The sequence below is a fragment of the Symphodus melops genome (assembly GCF_947650265.1).
Source record: "Symphodus melops genome assembly, chromosome: 10".
Taxonomy (NCBI): Eukaryota; Metazoa; Chordata; class Actinopteri; order Labriformes; family Labridae; genus Symphodus; species Symphodus melops.
Window position 1 is genome coordinate 6446579 of NC_136700.1, and position 22437 is coordinate 6469015.

Here is a 22437-nt window from a genome sequence, read left to right on the forward strand (position 1 = left end):
CTGCTCGGCGCTGGCTCATGGGCGTGAGGCGGCTTTCTGTTTGACTGTTTTAGACTTTTTCTGCAGATTCAGACTGATGCAAACAGCCAGTGGCCAGAGTGATATGTGATTATATAGGAGCCAAAATCATTGATTGTTTCTTTTGAATCAGTGCATGTGCTCACTGTCTGCCAACTGTCTCTCTCTCTCTCACACACACACACACACACACACACACACACACACACACACAGTCTTCACCTTCCCTCCTAGTTACCATGGACACATAGGACCTAAAGTTGTCTCTGCCAGTGATGTGCACACCTCACACTGGCTTATCAGTAAAGGAGCTTTTCCGCTCAGAGTTGAATTGAAATGTAAATGAGCCTGGAGCAGAACATTCACAGGTTATAACTTTTCTCCTTTGAGAGGAATGTGACGCATCAGTTGGACGTCTTTTTTTGGAGGTGAGAGGCCTCTCGTCGAAAAAGTAAAGTTGGATCGGAGGGGAGAAGTTTTCAGCCATCCTGCCTGCGAGGGACACGAGTGACTCATGACCCATCAGACTTGTGGCTGTGCCTCCCGCACTCCTCGCTGTGATAACAGTCGGTGAATCACCGCGAGGATGGTCTCACACTCTGACGAGGGAAAAATCCAAATCATTATCCTATTTCGAGAGTCCGCAAAGTCTTCAGTTCACCACGAGCTCAGGCACAAACATGCTCATCAACATTGATGTCGAGCCATGGTTTCAACAACATCAAACATCCTGATCTTTGTGATTTGTTAGGATTGGACACCACAACCTCAAGCTAACCATCGGATGTGTCACTGAGGATGTTGCACATGTTTTTTAAAGCTGCTCTTGTGGGATTGGACTTAAAAAAAACTCCCTCACACAGGGAAGAGCTGATAATGGTCACACCTGCTATCTCGCACACACAGAGCAGGGCAGTGTGAGGTGTGCTGGTTTGTGTGTGAAGTGGTTTTCTATGACAGAAAGGAAGAAAAAAAAAAAAGAACTGGTTAATGACTCCTGAGCTTTCGTGTTACCAGCAGTTTGATGATGTTAGTGGTTTAAGCAAAACAACAGGGAATCAGCTCGGCATCACTTACTGACCAGAAACAATACTTGTTGATTTCTTCAAAGCTGCACACATAGAGCTGTTTGCAGAATCACAGAAAAACTTCTAGCCTGAGCTCTGTCCTGTTGGAGTACCCTCATAGTTTTTGAATGACCTGAAAGTTACTCCCCACTGATTCTTCTGATCTTCAGAAATTGGTGAACTCAAATGCTTCATGTGCAGCATGATTTTATTTCCTCCCTCTGCTCCCATTGAGCTCTTGTCATCTTCCCTCAGGTGAGATTCAAATAACTGTTTTTTTGCAACACTACAAAAAGTATGTGCATTACAACTCAGGTTTGTCAGTTAAAACTGAACAAAAAGGATTAATAAAAACTCCCAGATAAACCTCTTTAAATGAGTGACATCATTTGCAGAAACATTTTCTTTTGAGATATAATTTAGAGCATTTACTAAAAAGAAAGCGACCAAAGGGAAGCAGCAAAACTGTAGGACATCAAGTGGCCTGTTCCACTTCCTGCTCTAGTTCAGGGGTGAACAGGTGCAGGTTAATAATAAGATCTGTGGTCCGTAAGATGTAACCGTTGAGACGGATTATCTGCTCTGCCCACCTGCTGCTGCTGCTGCTGCTGCTGCTGCTGCTGCTTGTGGCACAGTGGCGGCGCTGCAGAGAAGAGACGATCTGATCGAACATTCCTTTACTGATACAAGATGCTATTCAGATCTGTTTTTGTTGCAGACATGGTGTTGTTTTCCCTCACAGTTTGTTTACAGCATATTTCCAAAGGACATTCAACTCTGCAATGAAAGAGTACTACTGATTGAAGGGTGATGAGAGCTCTTCTTCTCTGCAGCTCTTTCCCCCTGAGGCTTTACAGCAGATCTGTGTGCATTTAAAAACCAACAACTGTCCTCTTTGTCTGTTATTGGCTCTGGCATCAAGTGAAGACTCCGTAAACCAGTGAACTGAAGTGCTCTGCTTAAGAATAAAAACGATTCATGGTGAGCGCATGCAACGCAGCGCCTCATGAGCTCATGTGACTATAGGTGCTGATAAATCATGACATTGTACCTCTGAGTGGCCTCAGAGTGATGTATTGTCTCTAGTGGCCTGGCGTGAGGTAAATTCTCTTTAAAGACAAACTGTCCGTCTTGGCTGCAGGGCTGAGTGAAACGTCTCCTCATGGGTTTTAGAACTCATACGCCAAGGAGAGCAAAAGGAGGTCGTTATGCAGGAATGATGAGTTGACACGACCAGCTAACAAGCCATTGGCATATTTCTATTCTTGCAGAGGAGTTGACAAAAAAAGGACTGTTGTCACAATTCATGCTGCAATCCACAGTGCTTAGTTTAGGCAGCAGCTTGTGAACGATCCTGCTATGGGATGACCTCATACATGGCGTCTTAATTGGTTAAAGTAGCATGAAACCTCTTGATGTCAAATTCTTTTTTACATTTGAATGGCTTTTCAACACAAGCCTTGTGGAGTTTTTGGGGTTTTTTTGTACCAGGATTGACTTTTTTTTATCTGTATTATTTCAAGGAAGAAAGCCTCAATTAAAACTCTGTCCTGCCTTGACTGACAGCAGTTATTATAATATAATATTATATAATATTATATAATATTATATATATATATATATATATATATATATCATATATATATATGTGTGTGTGTGTGTGTGTTTCTCACTTCAGCTCCTCTCATCTTTATGCTAGAAGTAAAACTTTCTCGTATTTCAGTCTTGTCATTTTTACATGAAGGACTGATGTATCTGCTGCTAGTGTGTTTGCAGTTAAATGCTACACAAATGTTTATCTCTGGATTTAAGGGCATTAACATCCTAACCTCTCTATAAACCATCTCCCAGATATTCTGGCCTTTAACAATACATGAGCTCAGTCTGAAATCTATAAATAGAGATAAAGTACCTTCTGAGTCAATAGGAGAGTTGGCTATTTTGGGAAAACAGAAATTTTGATAAGAACAAGATAAAAAGCCTCTACCACTCCGAATCTATCTGATCTTCATAGATTTAACAGCAGGATATAAACTGCTTAATTTGTCCGCTATAGAGGCTTTTTTTAAATATAAGTAAAATAATAATGAATCAAAAGTAAAACCAATTGCACCACTGGTGGTACTCTAAATTATTATTGCAGAACTCATTAACAGATGTGAAATGAGCATCACCCATTTTCTTTAATTTTTATAGACAACAGCCCTGAAGCACATTGCTGCCTCCACACGTCATCTGTATTTTATTAGTGCTGCGACTTTGATGCTGCTGTCATGGCTGCGACTCCAGTAGCTGATTCTTTAATGCCATTTGAAGAAGAAACGAGGTATGCCTGTATGTCTGCATTATGTCAGTTTTTCTAAACCTATATGCATATAGTTGGCAGGCAGCTCTCTTTTAATAGGCCAGGCAATGGCTTGGCAGTTTCCAAGCCCCTCCATTTCACAGGATTAGTGTGGCAACATTGCAGCTCCTCAGAGCCAGCCGTCGTCACTGCAGATCACCCTTTTGAGCAGAAATCTGCCCTCTAAGGCTCAGCTAAAAATAGACTAGCCATCTGTGATTAAATCAGCTAAAATTCACTCGTGTCTGGAGAATTTTAAAGCATGTTTTCCTTGCGTTTTGGGCTAAATTGGTGAATCACAGTTGACCGCTTTCTTGCTCTTTTGCGGCGTTTAAATCTTCACAATTATGTGTCAGTGTAGTAAAAATCGAGAGTGGGGTATTTCTCACCTACTGCAACCTTGACGTGGGCTTTTAGCACATTTTCACAGACCAGAAGGTACCTCTCACATGTGCAACATGTTAAAGCTCAGGATTTTCATTGATCTCCGGGCGCAGTCCTCAACCCACCCCGCCCATTCGAAAACCGCCCTTCACATCAAACGTAAAGCATCTCCTTTCAAACCCTGTTTTTCTTTCATGTTCGCATTGCAGGCCTGAGTGTGTGTGGGTACGCCTGTGTCACGATGGTGGTCTCCTTTTGCTCTGTGCTGCATGGGTGAGGGTGACTGCTCTCATGCATGAGCTCAACCCCCCACCCTGCATCCAGATCAGCAGCAGTTAATGAAAGTGGATTGATTTTCCTGTGCCTCCTTCGTACTGCGTATAATCTATGGGGATGAAATCGACCAGAAAAACAGACGATCCTTCTGGATTGAATTATATTTGCAGATTTATTTATTCAATTGCCTACCTGGCGCAGGAGGAACCAAATCTGCAAAGGTATAAAACTGAATGTAATTTCCAAATCATCAGTAATTTTCAAAGAGTGATAAAAAAAGAAAAAGATATCTCGCGTTGGGCCAATTTTATTCAGAGAAAGTCAAAAAAGCTGTCTCGCATACCCTCAGTCTGCCACTTACTTTAGTCTGCTTTGCAGCTAAAGTTAGCAAATAGCTTGAAGCATGCAAACGCTAGCTAGAAAAGCTAGCTTTTAGTGCTAACATTCTTTTTCACAGGCTGATGTAAGAGTGGTTCAAATTTAAGTTCCTGTCAAACTTTCTTATTATGGTTACTTATTCCTATGAAATTTATGCAACAGTTGACAGTTAGGAGGAACCGCTCAACAACTCATAAAGGCAACAGAAACATAGTAAGATCAGGGTCAGCTCTTCCAGTTCTAACTCTGCCTTCGCTGATAAATCGTCATGTCAAAGCCAAATCTTACTGATAGAAGGAGACAGTGTAGAGGGATTATAAATACTTGCGAGCGAGGCCTTTTCTTCTCACACACTTAAAGATGGATTATGTTAACTCGTAGACCTGAGTTCAGCCTGCAGGTGGCTGCTCCTCCTTCCTCCGGCTCTCTTTCAGTCTACTCATCCATCCTTCCGCCCTATACTTTCCTTGCTTGTTTTTGGAGCCGGCTTGTCCTGTGGCAGGTGGCTCTTTCCTTTACGGTTTGTTATCATGGCAGTGTGTCGAAGCGGCACCTTTGGCGACTTTATGAGTCACTGTGTAATTGCTCACACTCTCAAATCAACTGTCTGATTCTGCTCACGCAGCTTGACGGAGCCATTTTCATAAACAAATATTTTGTCAATGAAATGAAGAACTGTTTGTAAAAAAGGAACATAAGCAAACAATAATGTTTAATAGAAGTTCCTCTATAAACAGCTTTTTCTGTCATATTCAGGGTTTATAGATTGTCTATATGAGAAAATGGAAAAGATTGGCAATTGGAGATCTGAATAACATGAACCCTTCTCTTTATCATTACAAGGCACCCAGTACAGAAATGATTACAATATTTATATTAATCTTCCGCCCTGTTTCCTTATGATGAAGGGTTTTTTTCTCCCAGAATCGATTGCTAACAATTCTCGTTTGTTTCACAGAATCAGGATGTGAAACTTACGTGTGATACATCTTAATATACATTTAAAGTGTATATTGCGTTATGTTGATATGTAGTTATTTAAACAGTATTCATTGCATTGGAAGTCCTGTCTGATGGTTTGTAGGGATTCTCATTCAGATGTTTCTTTGTTAAGGCTTTCTTTTGCAGCCGAAGGTATTTAATACGGATAAACAACATGCTTGAAGATTATCTGGGGTTTTCCCAGGTACTGTATATTGAAACATATCTTCTTTTCCATTTTTTTTCATTATCTTGTCAGCATCTCTTGGCATTATGAAAAACTTGTAAGTTGTTTTCAGAGTCAGAGATATAAATAATCTCTATGAGAGTGCTTTGAAAAGACACAGTACACAGTTATATGACTTTTTATCTGCTATCGATGCCTCAGCAAAGCTGACATTTAAGCAAAACAAACTGAGAATTTGTTAACCTTTGGGTGCTTTATATAGCAGTGTGTGAACTCGCTCACAGATGGCTTGTGCTCACAAATGTCAGCACGGTGAGGTGAACAGCAAGGAGACATGAATAACATTACGTAAGTGATGATGGCATAGGGGTGGCCTCAGGTGTCCTGGCTGCAGGATTTATACGGTGTGTGTTGAGCAGTCAGAAAAATTATCTCTGCACTGGAATAATTCAAAGAAGTGGAAACTAAATCCCAGCAGCCTCACAAAAAAATTCTTTCTTTTATTCAAGTTTTGTAGGTAGTGCGAGTGACGCTTATAATAAAACCAGCGTTTTTATGTTTTATTTTCTATCTTGGTCCCAGTGACTGAGTACATGGGGTGCTTGAGATAAAGCCAGGGAATGAGGCCAGACATCCACCCACACACACACATACACTCTCGTAGTAGTACCTTTCTTCAACTTGCATCATTTCTTTTCTGTCTTGGCAATGTAACACAATAAAAAAGTTGTATCTGTCTGGCAGAGAAAGCATAAAATAGAGATTTTAAACTATGCCTAAAGTTCAGCTCTGCTTAATTTATACAAATCTGCGATAATCACCTTTGGATGCGGTTTAATTTTCCGCCTGTCTTTTTAGGGTTGTGTGACACTGAGTCAGATGTGATTTATGCCTGTCTCGCTGATGACCATGACCTGCAGACTGTCAGCCATTGTTACTTCATATGAAACAGCTGCCAGGGGCTGTTAGGAGCGAGCAGAGAGCGTCAGATGGGATTTTACAGGTGTCATATTCGAAAAGGTTTCCAATCTCAACCAACCGGTTCCTGAAATCTATCTGAAACCCTACAATAAAGTATAACCTTCAGGGAGCAATGTCCCGTTTACAGCAGTCATCTTAACGTATGCATTTCTGGTTTTTTTTTTAATTGTTCACATTATAAAGGCTTTGTTTGACTGACGTTAAAAATACTAAAACACTACATCACAAATCTCGTGTCTGTAGTGATTTATCCTCAGACTATTACAAAGTAGGGACAGAGCAGACAGGAACACGATGAAGGACAGAGATGACCATTCATCTCAAATAAATCTATAAAACTACAGGACGAAGAGAGGGTGTGCTTCTCTTCTTGAGGATTTCATGATCCTATGCCTAACTTGCTAAAAGGCTTTGTTTGTTCGTGAAAGGACAATGATAAGGTAACAAACATTAAATAAGTCACATCTAAAGTTTTTTTTTTTTACCGTTCATCAATATCATGATAGTGTTGTGCTACCTCCTCTTTATCGAATGATAGTTTCACCTTCTGTTTGTAACATCAGATGTTTTGTTTAGCCGGAACAGCACTTAGCCACGCCAAAAAGTTGTCCACATTGGGGATTGCCAGCAAAAAAAGTACTTCTTCTTTTTTAAGCACATTTATTTTTAACTTAAAAACAGTCAAAGCAATGAAAAGATCTCGGAGCATATTAATATAGTTGCCAAATAATTTCAGGTTTCTCTATTTTCAAGAATATAAAGCTCATTATCAGATGTATATGATCATGATGAACATATTACATGTATTTAAGGTGGTGAAGTTAGGGTGAGGAGTTGTATGCTTGAGGCTGTGATTCCTGTGATTTTAGTTTAAGGTATTGGAAAAGATACCAACAGGGTCAGCTCAACGTCAGACAAACTCCTTTGAACTCCTTTATCTGATTAAGTTTATTGGTTCTGAGAGTTAAAAGGTGACACGTCCTTTTAGAAGTGAATGTCAAAAAGGCTTTATGCACAATAGAATCTCCAGCACACCACAAGTACACACTGCTGTAGGTATTAAATCCCACACAGAGGCTGTCGCAGCCTCATTCTGTGTAGATGTCCCACACACACGCTAATAAAGCCTGTGAAGGAGCGGTTGATCCACCTGTGGGCAGATTTGTCATCACAAACCTTGTGAAAGTTAGAGCTGCTCCTCCCTTTGTCAGACAAACAAGAGGGCTGCAGAGAGCTCAGCTAACAGCTCGACCGGCCGGGGGCGAAAGAAGCTATGTGCTGATAGTGTATCAGGTTGCACAGGTGGAGGCAGCGCCCAGCTTCAGCCTCTGTTACTTTAGCTCATTTAGGGGAGACTTTAGTCACCACTGACTGCTCACATCAGGGTGTTAATCCTACTCGTTGTGAAGATGGAAGACAAGCTTCTACAACAAAACACCATTTGAAGCTTTAAATTGCGTAAAGGATGGATTAAAGGCCAGTTTGAGAAGAAGTAAAATAATCCTATAGAGGAAGAAAACAGTATACTGAATGAATAAGATGTATTCTATTTTGGAAACAGAACAGAAAGGACTCTCCCCACAAGCGGCGCCTAACATTTATTTAGATGAAATTGTGGGTTGTGGTGAGACAGCTCCAGAGACAGCTGGGAAAACACAAAATAACTATTAAATCTTTGGGTCAACATTTGGCTTTCTCTTTGTGCAGTTTCCATAATTAAAGTGCAATAACAGTCACACAAAATGTATTATGTATACATTATTCAAGAACTGTTTGAATTAATGGCCTTGATCTCAAAGGTCTGTTCACAACAAGCGGCATTTGATTTGACTTCAACACATTTTGGATCATGACAAGATGACAGAGGATCTTTAGTCCATTCTCACTTCTGTCTCTGTAATACTCATAAATGTTCACAACAGGAGGATCCGACACAAGAAGTCACACATTCTTTGAAATACAAACTGAAAACCATTATGTATTCAGGGATGAAAGAAACTCTCACTCTATGACGAAACAGAATTCCAGTTTGTCCGACTTCTAGAGTGGAAGAGGAAGTTTCAGCTGTGAGGCCGAGGGACTGTGCTGAGGCCACTGGTGGTATCTAAGGTCTTGTTTGTGTGTATAAATGTTAATCCTGGTTATAACTTGAAAAGACATGGAGGGTTTAGCATGAGGATGAACATGAAAGCTTTAAGTGAGCTCCATCAGCAGATAAGCAGGAAGTTCAGAAGAGGCTCCTGATGTTATCTGAGTCAATGAGAAAATACCTCATGTTGCAGAGATATGTTTAGAGTGTTAATGTGCAGCAGACTTGTATTCTCCAAAGGCCTCGTGCTTTTGATTTTGTTTGTTTAGTGTGTCTGGACTGCCCTCCATGCTACAATGGCAAACACAGAGAGGTTTGTTTAGGAGTTGCTTTGATAGTTAATAAGGAGCAGGTTTTCAAGGTTACCCAATTGTTTTGGTTTGTGTGCGGAGTCGGCTGGTCACCAATGTGTCCCCTCCGAGTGGCTTGCAGGGCTCGTTGCTGTCTTTTGGCAAAAAAAAAAAAAAAAATCACCGCTAGGATTTAACCTGGGGAATTTGCAATTCTCACTGTCTGCCTGTCAGGAGCCGTGTGGATGATGGCTGCTCATGGATAAATGGACGGCTGAACTTGAGGTGATTTCAGCGTGAACAGCTCGGCAGCAGAGCAGCTGTGGAGCCTCCCTCAGTATGAGCGGGCAGAAGGAGGCAATGAAATTTTAATGAGGTGATTGTATTATATGGTATGCTGTCTGGTCTTAAGCTGCTCCCCTGTGACACCCAAACATGACACTGAAGCGCTTGTTTATTGGCCTCTGACCTGCAGTGTTGTTTATTGACAAGGAACTGTGGTCAGAAGTCTTTGGTGGAGAGACATTAGTGTGAAACTTGTTTTAAAAGCAATCGATTGTGTGTGAGGTGTAAGGTCCCACTGGAGAGAATGTTGATTCTTTGTTAATCTGTTATATTCACCCTATGACATGGCCATTAGTGCATTATTTAATGGTTCGTACCAACACAGTATGTTCTCCTGATGAGGCCAAGTGTGCAAGGGGACATGTTAAATGTGTGATTTACAGCCTAAGACTTAAAAATATTCAGTTTTTAATCTTAAAAATATCAAATATGACAAACAACAGCAACATTTGACGTTTTTTGGCAGCAAAATGATTTAGTTGATTTAGTCATTTGATGTTGTCCTGGACTTAAAAAAACATGATTAGGTAGATAGAAATTATTAGTAAAAAATCAAAAAAAAAAAAGGATCATTTTCACTTTAAGTTTACAACAATGTTACCATTTTGTGTGAGATTGAAGGCTACTTTAAGCTGAATACTAATTTAAGCATGCTAAATAGTGACATGGCTGACATGCTTATGTTCGGATGGCAAGTCTAACATCTTTTACATTTTAGTTTAGGGTGCTACTTGATATAACTTTGCTAATTTGGAGCCATGCTGCTTACATACTCACCTACTTGAAATGACAACAGAATGCTAACATTGAGCTTGTGGGTTATAAGTTAACCAGTTTTTACCGTGTAGCCTAACTTTTGTGTGTCACCACACACAAACAAATGTGTATGTTAGCAATAGCATAATTATCTGCCCATGCTGTAATACATTGATGTTTAAGTATGTTTTCACGTTCACTGAGGGTGTAAGCTCTCTGAATGCTGCTAATTCAAAGCTAAGCCACAAATGGGGCTATGAACATTCACTTGACCCATAAGCCTTTATTTGTAATTTTCTGTTAACACTTTCAAAGGTCTATGTTTTGGGTAACCAGTAGTTAAGAGTCTGAGACTGATGTAGTAAAAAAAAAAAATGCTCAATTGAAAAAGAAGGCAATAGATAAATAATTCCCATATTGACCTACTTGTGGTATTTGGTTATGTTTTGTTGCACTCTAAAGCCCTAAATTGGGAGGAGAGTTGTGGTGGACTGGGAGGACTTGTACTGGCGCCTCGGCTCCAGCTTACACCGTTAATGTGCTGTCACAAAGCAACGCTGAGCTTGACTCACAAGCGACCGAGAGAGAGTGGAGCTGTATTATCAGCAGTGGGTCTGTGCACATGAGTGTGCGGCTCTGGGAGCTTCTCTGATACCAGGGGTGGAATTATCCTGACAGTCTGTGACTAGGCTCTTTTCGCCTGTCTGCCTCTCTGTGCATCAGATACGGGGACTGAACTGGACAAGGCCTCAGGCTGTCCCCTGTCCGGAGCTGAGAGCTTGTCGCCTCTTATCTCCTTTAGCTGCCTGGTTTGGGACAGGCAGTGCTCTCTATACCTCTCTCTCCACGGTCAGTGATGGCGATGAGTACTGTAAATGACTTCACACTACACATGAGATGCTGACTGAGCTCTGCAAGCCTCTAATCGATTGACCCTGTTTTACAGCCCGTCGTGGCTTGTTAATTGGTCTCCAGCTCCCTGCTGACACAGTGACCCTAATGATAGAGAATTACTGCTGTCTCGTCATGCATTAACTTCCCTCCTCCACCCCCCCTTTCATCACTCCCTCCCTCTCAGGCCTAACCTCTACTCCCCCTCCCCCCTCCTTCAGCTCCCTCCCTTGTTTCATAGCAGCTGGGTAGATGGGGCGAAGTGCACATGCACTCCTGCTCGGTCACATGTTCCTGTGCCTCTGGGAGTCTCGGTCAGGTGACTCTACAGCCAACCATATTAAAGCACCCGGGGGCAAACACTTAATATTTGCACTGCACTTAATTAGTTAAAGCATAACTTAGATTCTGTTGGGGTTATGAGGGGTGTCTTTGCACGATTCAAATTAGGCTTCAGGACACCCGACTTTTCAATAAAATACATTTCTTTGCTGTTGTAGAATTAGAGTTAAAAGAAAAGAATTAGATGTAGGGACTATTGCCTCTGTTTTTGTTTTGTTTTGTTTTAAATGTTCTTTATGAGAAATCGCAGTAGAAATATGTGTTGCCTGTTCTGCTTCCTACAAATAACCATTTAGAACTAAAAAGTAGCAGTGTAATGACACAAAAAATTAAAAACAAACTTTACTTCATGCCAGAGATGCTGAAACTGATTTTTATTTTTTTTTTTAAATAATGATAAAGATAGCATATACATGAGATGAAGACAGTCTGTGTAGGCATCTCTGATCCAGAAGCAGCAGGAGACATAAGACAGTCTTCTTAAAAGATCAACCACTGATTGCCTTTTTTGCTCTTTATTTTTAAGTAAGCTGTGTGTGTGTGTGTGTGTGTGTGTGTGTGTGTGTGTGTGTGTGTGTGTGTGTGTGTGTGTGTGTGTGTGTGTGTGTGTGTGTGTGTGTGTGTGTGTGTGTGTGTGTGTGTGTGTGTGTGTGTGTGTGTGTGTGTGTGTGTGTGTGTGTGTGTGTGTGTGTGTGTGTGTAGGGGTTTACAAAGCAGCCACTATGGTTTTGCTGCTCACCTCTGCTGGATGTTGCCTCCATTATTACAAAGTGTGAATATTTCATGATGGTATCAGGGAAGGGAGGTTGTGAGAGGGCTGATATAATGAGCACTGGCATCTGCTCATCTAGCCCTAAAACCGGCCAGTGAAGGCTCCTCTCTGGTACCACAAAAATGCACTGGGCTTGCCGTAAAATTGGTACCTAAATGTTTTTTTGGCTTAAACTGTTGGAGGAAAAAAAGTACACTTCCGGCTGTTGCACCAGGGGAAAAAAACTGGGAATCAAGGGTATAAAGTCAACACTGTAAGCTGAGAGATAAACTAGCCATAAAGTGGATCATCAATCATCTCTTTGTGTAATAAATAAATCAGTCGGCTCATTGTGGTTTTGTCCTCAGTAGTATACAAATCTTTGCAGTTAAATCCTCTGAGTAGAAGAAGATGAAAGAGCCAAAGTTTTGACAGCAGTCGTCTCGAAGATTTGACTTTATTGCGCAGTGTGTGTATGTACTTGCATGTCACACACAGAAATGAGTCACACAACTTCTCATATTAATAATGTTTGAAGAGACAGAATAAAACTTAGGGCAGAGTAGCCCTGCTCTCTCGTACTGTCAAAGAAGAAGTGCCTGTTAGCTCTGGTTGTTCTCGGTCAGGGTCAAAGTTAGTGACGTCCCTGAAAGCTGAATTTGCCATCAAAAAGAGTTGACTGTCCTTTTTGATATGCTTGCCAGCCTGTGATAATTGTATTATACGAGTGATTCCAAATAATGAAACCTTTTCTGTTGTTTTGTTGCAGTGAGGGAGTTTTCAAGTGTCCAGAAGATCAGCTGCCGTTGGACTATGCCAAGGTACGATCCCACATTCAGTCCTCATCCAGAATGAAAGAAATGATATGAATATAATTCATAAAGCAAATAAACTTGACAGACAGCGTCATAAACAGTTAAAACCGAGAGTTTAAATTCATGCTAACAGCTCTCTGAGGCTCTTCTGTCTCATATGCACGCTAACAGTAACATCAGTAACAGTAACTTGCAGTAACATGCTAATGTTAGGCAGATTTTATGTTAGTGATCACCATCATAGCGTTTGAGCATGTTTATACTTTTTCATTAGCAAAACAAAAATAAATGTAATACGTTTGGTTTGTTTACCAGAAGATTCTGCAAAATAATCGCTGTCAAACGATTACCTTTTTTTTAATCACGATTCATAGCAATTTTAATTACATGTTTGAGTTCTATTTTGTTGCATTGAAAAACAAAACCTTCCACTTTTAGTTTGAATTTGTTTACTGTCATAAACTGATAGTAATTTACTTGCTGTTTACTTGCTTTTATCTTGAAATAAAACAACAACTTTCTGGTCGATCAAAGGTTTCAAAATTAACATGCCACAGAATAAAGGAATTCATTACGGTTAAGAAACTCATGTAAAACAGCTCAAAGGAAATGTCTGATGTCATGAGGTGGATATTACTTTAAAGTGAAATGAGACATTCAGTCAACGCAAAAGTACTTGAAACATTTCACACAAGAAACAGCAAAGCAAATTTAGATGATGCATGAGTCATTTTAGAGAAATTACTGTAAGGAACTGAGCACTGGAGCACAGGCTTTCTCAAAAATAAAACCCAAACAGGTTTGTAACATTTTAAACATGAATAGGTGCTCTGAAAGATGTTGGGGGAACTATATACAAACGGTTAGCATAGCCTACAGGTGCAAACACGTTTTCAACGGTCCAATCAGAAAAATGCAAATCAGAGAGGAGGCAGGCAGCTCAGATAGTGACACGAACAACGTCAGATCTACATACAGTTTGGGTGTGAGATGCAAATACCCAGATTTAAGGTACAAAAATATTTGATGTTTGGATGGGACTTTGACTCGAAAGCAGAACATTTGCACTCGTGAACCTCTAAAAAGCATAATCCAGAGTCAGAGGTTACCTTTTATTTCATTACAGTGGGAAAGCGTGCTTAGTTGATTTAAACTGCTGTGTTTTATTCCCGAATAAATCCCTCCCAGTCCAGGAGAAGAAAACTGTATCCAAATTTCAACTGAGCTTTTGTCCCCTTTGTTTTTTTAATCAGATTGTGCCCTGGGGGAGAGATGGTGACTAACTGTATTCAGAGTCAGAGGACGTCTCTATCTAGCATGTGATTTCCTTGTTGTAGAGCAACAAAAAAAAAGAGTTGCACAAGAAAAACTTACTTCTGAAATATTCATGTGATACTAGGAAATGAACAATTTATTGAACTGAGCAGCTTTTGGCATTGATGCTTTATCTTAAATTAGCCAGAGCTGCAGAAGGATTTGTGTGTGCAGCAGTGCAGGTCTGCATGCTGTGCTGAGAGCGATGGAGGCGCCTGTGATAGCAGGGACTTATCACAGGAAGGATGTGCTCATGGCACACCTGTCAGACATTGTTATTTACCCTCGTAGGCTCCCGGTTGCCTGCAAATTACCCCATCGTGGTGGTCTACTCTCAGGGTTTTTGTTATGCTTGCTACACACTGTCCTTAAAGAACAGTAAGCAAACACAACCCAACTTAAAAAGAGTGCCACTGCCCTCAAAGCACTGTAGTAGTAATAGTAGAGGGACTAACAATGGCTAAAGCAGACAGAATAAACCCTCAAGTTGGAGCTCCAAAGAGCTTAACCCCCCTGATCTGCCTGGGACTAAGTTATTAAAAGGTCATCATTGCCGTCTCCCTGCAGATTCCAAGACTGGAACAATGAGAGAGTGTTTCAGTTTGCTTTAGAGGATTTTCCCCTCTTTGCCTCTGCTGAAAGAATCTGATAATGGCAGCAAAAGAAGAAAAAAACATCTTGCTCTTTTGTTTAATTGGAGTGAAGCAAGTCAACCATGTGTTTGAATGTTTATACATCTCCATGTTTCTTTAGAGCATAGTTACAAGGTTTGGTTTTCAGTTTAATAATCACATTTAGTCTGGCGGAGACCTCTCCTAACACTGCAATGTTTTTATTGGGGATTAGATTCAAAATTAACTTTTAATTTGAAGGAGACTTTCCCCCCATGTTGTGGGTGCATGTGAGCGCAGTCCTGCTGTTACTGAGCGGGTATTTGTTTAGAGGGCTGTTGTGACATTCTGTGGAAGTGGCTTTTCTTGTTTGACTGGTGCACTGCTTCTGTTACACTATGGGGGGATGGAGATGCAGAGCAGGGCTGTAAATCCTCAGGACAGCGCACTGTAGGGGAGGATTTGGGGTGTTTGGGACGAAAACCGACTCATCCCATCACTCAGTGACCGAGGAAATATAAATCTTTTCCTCTTCTCTCTGTCGCTGTCTCAAAGGTCTCATTATGACTGCATTGGAAGGGTCAACTGCATACTCAGCCTACAAACATGTCACTGAAATATAATTGCTTTTCCGGGATGCAGCACCAATATAACATAACATCTATATGAACTTTAATTCTTTTTATTAGGCGAACAAATGCTGTTCTCTGGTATCTGAAAATAATTGCCCAATCTGTAGGCTATATGGTTTCATCTTTACAGAAGTGATTTGTTCTCGGTTTGAGATACGTTTGATGTTCCATTAGTGTTGACCAATCAAGATTGAGATAGCGCTTTAATTGTGTGTGTAAAACAATGTTTGAAGTATTAGTTGAAATACTAATACAGAACAACTGTTGAGCTTTTAATTAGCCATACATTTCTTCCTTGCCCCAGACAATAAAAAACATAAAAGTAAGATATGCATTGTCTTAATTGTAGACCCAAATTCAAATCCAGATTAGTAAATTGCAGACTTCACTTCTTTCTTCTTTCTTTTTTAGCTTGACCTTGTCTCTCCTCTATCAGCTTGTAACCCTATCCCGTCTCTCTTCCCTCAGATCTACCCAGACCCAGAGCTGGAGCAGCAGATCCTGGCACTGCCGATCCGCTGCATCCACAGTGAGGAGGGCTGCCGCTGGACTGGCCAGATGAAGCAGCTGCAGGTGAGACATTCCTACATCCTCTCTCTAGTCTCCTTCATTTTCAGTTTTAATCTCTGCTGCCTGATCAAACACACACCTTGTCTTATCTCCTCCCGATACCCATAGTTGCTCTCCCTCCCCCCTCACGTCTTGTTTTCAGGCAGTATCCTGGCTAAATGCCGAACATGTGGGTGTGTGTGTGTGTGAGTAGATCTGACGTTGTTGTTGTTGTTTCTCCCTCAGGGCCACTTCTCCACCTGCGCCTTCAATGTGATACCCTGCCCCAACCGCTGCTCCGTCAAGCTGACACGCCGCGACTTGCCCGACCACCTGCAGCATGACTGCCCCAAGCGCAAGGTCAAGTGCGAGTTTTGTGGGAGCGAGTTCACCGGTGAAGCCTACGAGGTAAACAACATCCCCAAACCTGTTTTTTTATATTTCTTTTCCCACTGTAGAAACACAGCAGGAGTTTGACGTAAACAACCCCAAGTGACGCCTCATCATTTCCGTGCTTGTATGAAAGACAGCTTTGTGAGAATCAGCAGGAGGAACTCGTGCACATGTGTCCCTGCCATGAGAGAGTGTTGGTCTGTTTTGAAGTAACACGTGTGTTGGCACAAGGGGAGAAGCTTTGACTGGTTCTTTTATACTTACAGTGTTTTTCTCAGTGAGCAGGCTGAAGGACCTCAGAGTCTCCTCACCACGCCACCCCTCCTCTGTTTACTCTGGCCCCACTTTTCACACAGTTACAGGGGCATTCATCCACCTTCTGGCTTTCACAATGGAATTACACAGTCATGTTTTCAAAGTCATTACCTTCAATAACTTTATACCCTACTAATGACACTGGAGTAAGACTACAGTATGTTGAAATTCTGTATGAAGACTTAGTTAAAGCAATAGAAAAACAACAATCTTCAAACCGATTTTTTTGGATGTATCTGCAGTTTTTGTTGCACATATCAACGCTAAACGCAAATGTTTTGTGCTTTCTCCTTTTGTGTCCCAGAACCACCAGGGCGTGTGTCCTCAGGAGAGCGTATACTGTGAGAACAAGTGTGGGGCGAGGATGATGCGTCGCCTGCTGTCCCAGCACAGCATGGCCGAGTGTCCCAAACGCACACAGCCCTGCAAATACTGCGGCAAAGAGTTTGTCTTTGACACTATCCAGGTCAGTCTACCAGCAGAATCTGTCATTATCAGTCTCATATGTAGTTATATTTGGCAGGATCAAGCCAGGTAAGTGTCGAGACACTCAAAATGGGTCACTTGGATATACTTGTCATCTGTGTTTGACTTAGCTATGACCTGCTGGGATTGGCATGTTAGCAGCAAGGTCCCAGTCACCATTTGTGGTTTCAGTCTGGATGATTTTTTTTTCTAGTCTATTTTTGCTTCCTTATTTTTGACACCACGTGTTTTTATAAGGTTTCAAGGAAAGTTATTGCTTTGCATCACTAACATGACTCTGTTATGTAGCGTGCGTGCTGTGGGTCCATTATGAGTGCATATTTAACACTGTTCCCTTCTCCTCTGCAGAACCACCAGTACCACTGCCCTCGGTTTCCCGTCCAGTGTCCGAACCAGTGTGGCACACCCAACATCGCCCGAGAGGACCTGGCTAACCATGTGAAGGACAACTGTGGCAGTGCGCTCGTTCTCTGCCCCTTCAAAGATGCTGGCTGCAAACACAGGGTAAGCCTGATCAGCATCACTTAACCTTTCAAATATTCAGGAGAAACTGTTGATATATGGTTACCAACCAGCCAGCTTCTTTGTCTTTGCCTTTTTTATTTTCATTATATATCCTTCAAATCAGTGCATGTCCAAAGGAATGATCTTCGTCTTTTCAAACATACAGTACTGTGCCTGTAGGGTCTATTTTAACGAGAGCCACACTCATATATTCTGTCCATGCAATTCAGTCTATTTCTGAAGCTGACGTCAATTTAAGATGTGGAGACGCTCGAGGAAGAACGGTGGATTTGCATCATACTCTGTGTGCTGTAAGCCTCCAGAAAGCTTGATATATAACATTTACAGATGGCTTGATGGAACGCAGTTATTATATAATATAATAAACCATGTCTTTGAAATGTTAAGTGTATGGCTCAGAAATAGATGATCCGTGAAAGCAGTGTCCTTTGATCACTGTCTGTAGTTATAGAGGTGCTTGATTTTGACATGAATAGATCAGAAACGCATCCAATTATAGTTTTCAAATCAAGTTCTCCATCGAAGACACGTCTCTCCTTCTAATAGTCAAATAAAACACAGAGACATGATGTCCCATTACAACAGTAAGATTCTCTGGTAAATCCCACAGACAAACATGTGTTCATATACTGTAGCCCATGACCAGAAAAAAATGGGGTGTATGCAGAGGCGATGTTAGGATCTTAAACATAAGGGGCTTAGCCCAGGGCCGAAAATTAATCAAGGGGGGTCCAGGGGCATGCAGGCTGTAGGTCCAAACAGCCAGGTCTAACGACGCCACTGGGTGTATGTTCCTCTTTTTTCAGTTTTGTGTCAATCTACAGCAGATTGTTTGAACTGTTGAATTTGAAATGATGCCTTCTTTACTTTATTTCATGATCTTTGATACTGACACTTATTTTGAAATTGAAGTAGCGGAGGATGTCTTAACTAGCCAAAGGAGAATTTTTTCAATACTTTTTTTCCATCTGTTTTTTCACTTTTTCTGTTAAATGTATTCCTCTGACTCCTCATCGTATATTCAACTATTATTAACACTTTCAGTTATGTTCTCGAGATGCAGACCACCAATTGTATGTGAATATATAGCAGCATCATTTATCCTATGCTTTGTTTTGGCAGTGCCCCAAACTGGCTATTGGACGTCACCTTGAAGACACCACTAAGTCTCACCTGACTATGATGTGTAACTTGGTGGGGCGTCAGCGGCAGGAGATCCTGGAGCTGCGGAGAGAGATGGAGGAGCTGTCTGTCAGTCATGATGGCGTTCTCATCTGGAAGCTCAACGACTACTCACGTAAACTCCAGGAGGCCAAAGTCAGAAGCAACCACGAGTTCTTCAGCCCGCCCTTCTACACCCACCGCTACGGCTACAAGCTGCAGGTGTCGGCCTTCCTGAACGGTAACGGCAGCGGGGAGGGCTCCCATCTCTCGGTCTACATCCGTGTGCTCCCTGGAGAGTACGACAGCCTGCTGGAGTGGCCCTTCTCCTACAAGGTCACCTTCTCAATCATGGACCAGAGTGACCCCTCTCTTTCCAAACCCCAGCACATCACCGAGACCTTCAACCCTGACCCCAACTGGAAGAACTTCCAGAAGCCCAGCAGCAGCCGCAACTCGCTGGACGAGAGCACCCTAGGCTTTGGCTACCCCAAGTTCATCTCTCACGAGGAAATAAAGAAGAGGAACTACGTCCGAGACAACTGCATCTTCATCAAGGCTTCTATAGAGATCCCCCAGAAGATCATGGCTTAAGAACAAACTTTTTTTTTTCCTCTTTTTATGAAAGACAAAGAAGGATTAAGAATGGAACACTTAACGTTGAAAACTTCTACACACTTACCCTTTAGATACCTTCTGTCCTTGCAGCCTCTCCACCACAGAGCTTGAAGCGAGTCTGTTTGGCTGCGTGAGCTGACTTGGAGGAACAAGATATATCACAGAGGAGAAAGTGTTTGGTCTGCAGAGCCATCACTCTCTGGTCTTTCTTTTTTCATTTATATCTGTTTGCTGACCTTTTATCACAGTCTACGACAAAAAGCCTTGGAAATCAAACAGTGCCTAGAGAGTTTATCTTAAGTTATATTTTTGTTGTTATTTCCGCAGTAGAGATGTTGAGGATTATGGAAAAGATATGAAATAGTGGTGAAGGGCTTCTCTAAGCCTCTGCACTTATAGAGAGTTAGAAGATGGTTAAAGACGTCCCGCTGGGGTGATCTGAAGAAGAGGGAGCTCAACAGACTCAAGCTCAAGCCCAACTGCCTTTTGTTTACATGCTCATACAGTATACATCCACTGAAATCTCTACAATCAGAGCCCTTGTGAGAGACTTTGATGTTTGTGTACACACAAACACTAATCAATGCTTTGAGTGAGAAACTTGCAGCTTCATCCATTTATTTTTACTGAGTTTGTCTAACATTTTGGATGAATTGAATAAGAATATCAATACCACTCTCATATGTGTCTTTTGTATATGAGGCTTGACCTAGTGTAATGTTTACCTAGCTTAGAACAATAAGTTGAAATATCTCCAGCTCAATCATTGAAATTCCTTCAATACAAAGACGGAATTGTAAAAATCATGAAGGATTACTTTTTGGTCGGGAGTAACTTTCTGGAGCTTCCTCTCACTTAAAATAGCAAATTGTCCTTCTTACCCCCTAATTATTACACCAAAGGGAAACAATAGCAGTAGCAGCATATTTGAAGGTGTATTACTTTTTTAAGCACGTATTGTCAATCTCTACTAGAATGAAATGGAGAATTGTAGCACATTTGTTTAATGTGAAATAGAGCTAAAACCAGCATTTGATTACATTAGCGTAACATAAAAAAATGGGAACAGCTAACTAACCTGGATTTGTACAATCACTCCAAAATCAATCTACCAAAACCCACAAAGCCACTTCTTATTTATTCTTTTTTGTTTTCATCCATAAAAAACATCTGGACTGACCACGTTAACTGTAATGCTATGCTAAGCTAAGTGGCTGCTGGCTGTAGCCTTACATTAAACAAAAAATGTAATTTGGTTCAGCACATTGTCAAATAGGTTTAGTATTAACAAGAAAGATGTAAAGTTATATTTATAAGAAAGCTAAAGAGTTTTTTTGGAAATTGATTGTGTTACCTTTCAACAAGCAAGTCGTGCATGCTCTTCCCACTTTTCATGCTAAGCTAATTAGGCTCAGATATAGCTTCATATATTAGAAGACATGCATAAAAGTGGTCAATCTACTCATTTGACTCCCAGTAAAAAAGTGAATAATCATATTTTCAAAATGTCATGTTGACAGTAGCCTATATAGGTCCTTGGTTTAAGTTGTCTGTTATGTTTTACCCCAAAGCAATGAAGTTACAGTTCTGTCTCTTCTCGTTAACTGCTCTTATCCCAGATACTGTCCGTGACTTGTATTTGTCAGTAGTTTGAACCTGCCCTGAAGCTTTAGGAGCATGCAGATGTACCAAACACGCACGGCATAATGACCATATGAGGTTTTGTGTCTTTTGTGGAGTTAACCAATAGGAAAAAAACTAAAAAGCACCTTTCGTCAGTCTTCTGATGAGCAGACAAAGAGGCCAGTCGTTAAGAGTACACACGCATTTAATAGTGAAGGAAAAGCCATGTGGCCTTTTTATACTGTACGTCTTCGCATGAGGGTTTTAGGGGTGAGCAGGGCAACATAAACACATGCATGCTTCATGTGCAACCACCTGGACCACATTTTTGTACTGTAACCTGTAATCTTGAAATCCCCTCTTGTTAACGGCTATGTTGTCTCTTTTTTTGGACCTTTTTGAAAGTTGACGAATTGTCAAAACAATACTTTTTTAAGTTTTATGTTTTTATACACACAAAATGTGAAAGCTGTTGGTTACATAACCGATAGAGACAATGAACACTTGGCTGTGAAATGTATTGTTTTACATAGCCTGGGTGTGGATGGTCTGAAAAGAAACAGGTGGGTGTCTCTGAATCAACTACACCTTTGCTGTTACCATGGTCACTGGTTTCTATCTGCAACTTGGCGATGAGGAGCATTTGGAGGGACGCTGCCCTGTGCGATACATTTGTCTTCATCAGAACACAATCTGAGGGGTGGAGGACTTTTGTGATACAGTATGCTTATGATGTATGTGAATACTTATGTACAAATGCAGAAGCACATTCTGTCTTTTCATTATTATACATGGGGGAAAAAATCCAGATTTTTGTCATAATACCAGCTGATATTTTACAGTGATTTAAAGAAGTGAGAAGATTAACAAAAAAAAAACAAAAAAAACTTTTTTGTAAGATTCTGTATTTTTCAAAATACTTAGCTGTTTTATACAAACACTTTTTGTTGGAGAGTCGGGGTTGACTTTGGGAATTTTCAGACCCTTCTTCTCTCGGACATTTGGATAATTCATTTGTACTTGTGGTTTGAGCCTCACATATTCTGTCTGTATTATTTCCTCTTAAAAGTATTTATTTTAAGGAGCTGTCATGTGACTGCGCAGATGGCAGAATTGTTTTAATATGTTGATTGATGAGTGCTTGTCAATTTCATAATTGAAATAAAATAACATATATTATAGTCGTTTTCTTTAATGCTTTGTTCAGTGCAAAATATCAGCACAATGTTGAGAACTTGTTCAATATTAATGGTCAGAGTGTCACAAATCAGTGCAGCAGCACAAATCACTGCTGCACTTTAAGAAAACCCTTTTA

At 41.0% G+C, this 22437-nt stretch overlaps 1 protein-coding gene across 1 annotated transcript in view; it reads left to right on the forward strand.

Annotated features, from left to right (window-relative positions):
- Positions 1-22303, forward strand: part of traf4a (tnf receptor-associated factor 4a) — a 35471-nt gene extending 13168 nt beyond the window's left edge. The window contains exons 2-7 of the mRNA XM_079354930.1: positions 12850-12901; positions 15921-16025; positions 16248-16409; positions 17014-17175; positions 17544-17699; positions 18843-22303. Coding sequence (XP_079211056.1) covers positions 12850-12901; positions 15921-16025; positions 16248-16409; positions 17014-17175; positions 17544-17699; positions 18843-19475 — 1270 coding nt within the window. The 3' untranslated portion in view covers positions 19476-22303. The remainder of the gene's footprint in view (positions 1-12849; positions 12902-15920; positions 16026-16247; positions 16410-17013; positions 17176-17543; positions 17700-18842) is intronic.
- The last annotated feature ends 134 nt before the right edge of the window (positions 22304-22437 follow it).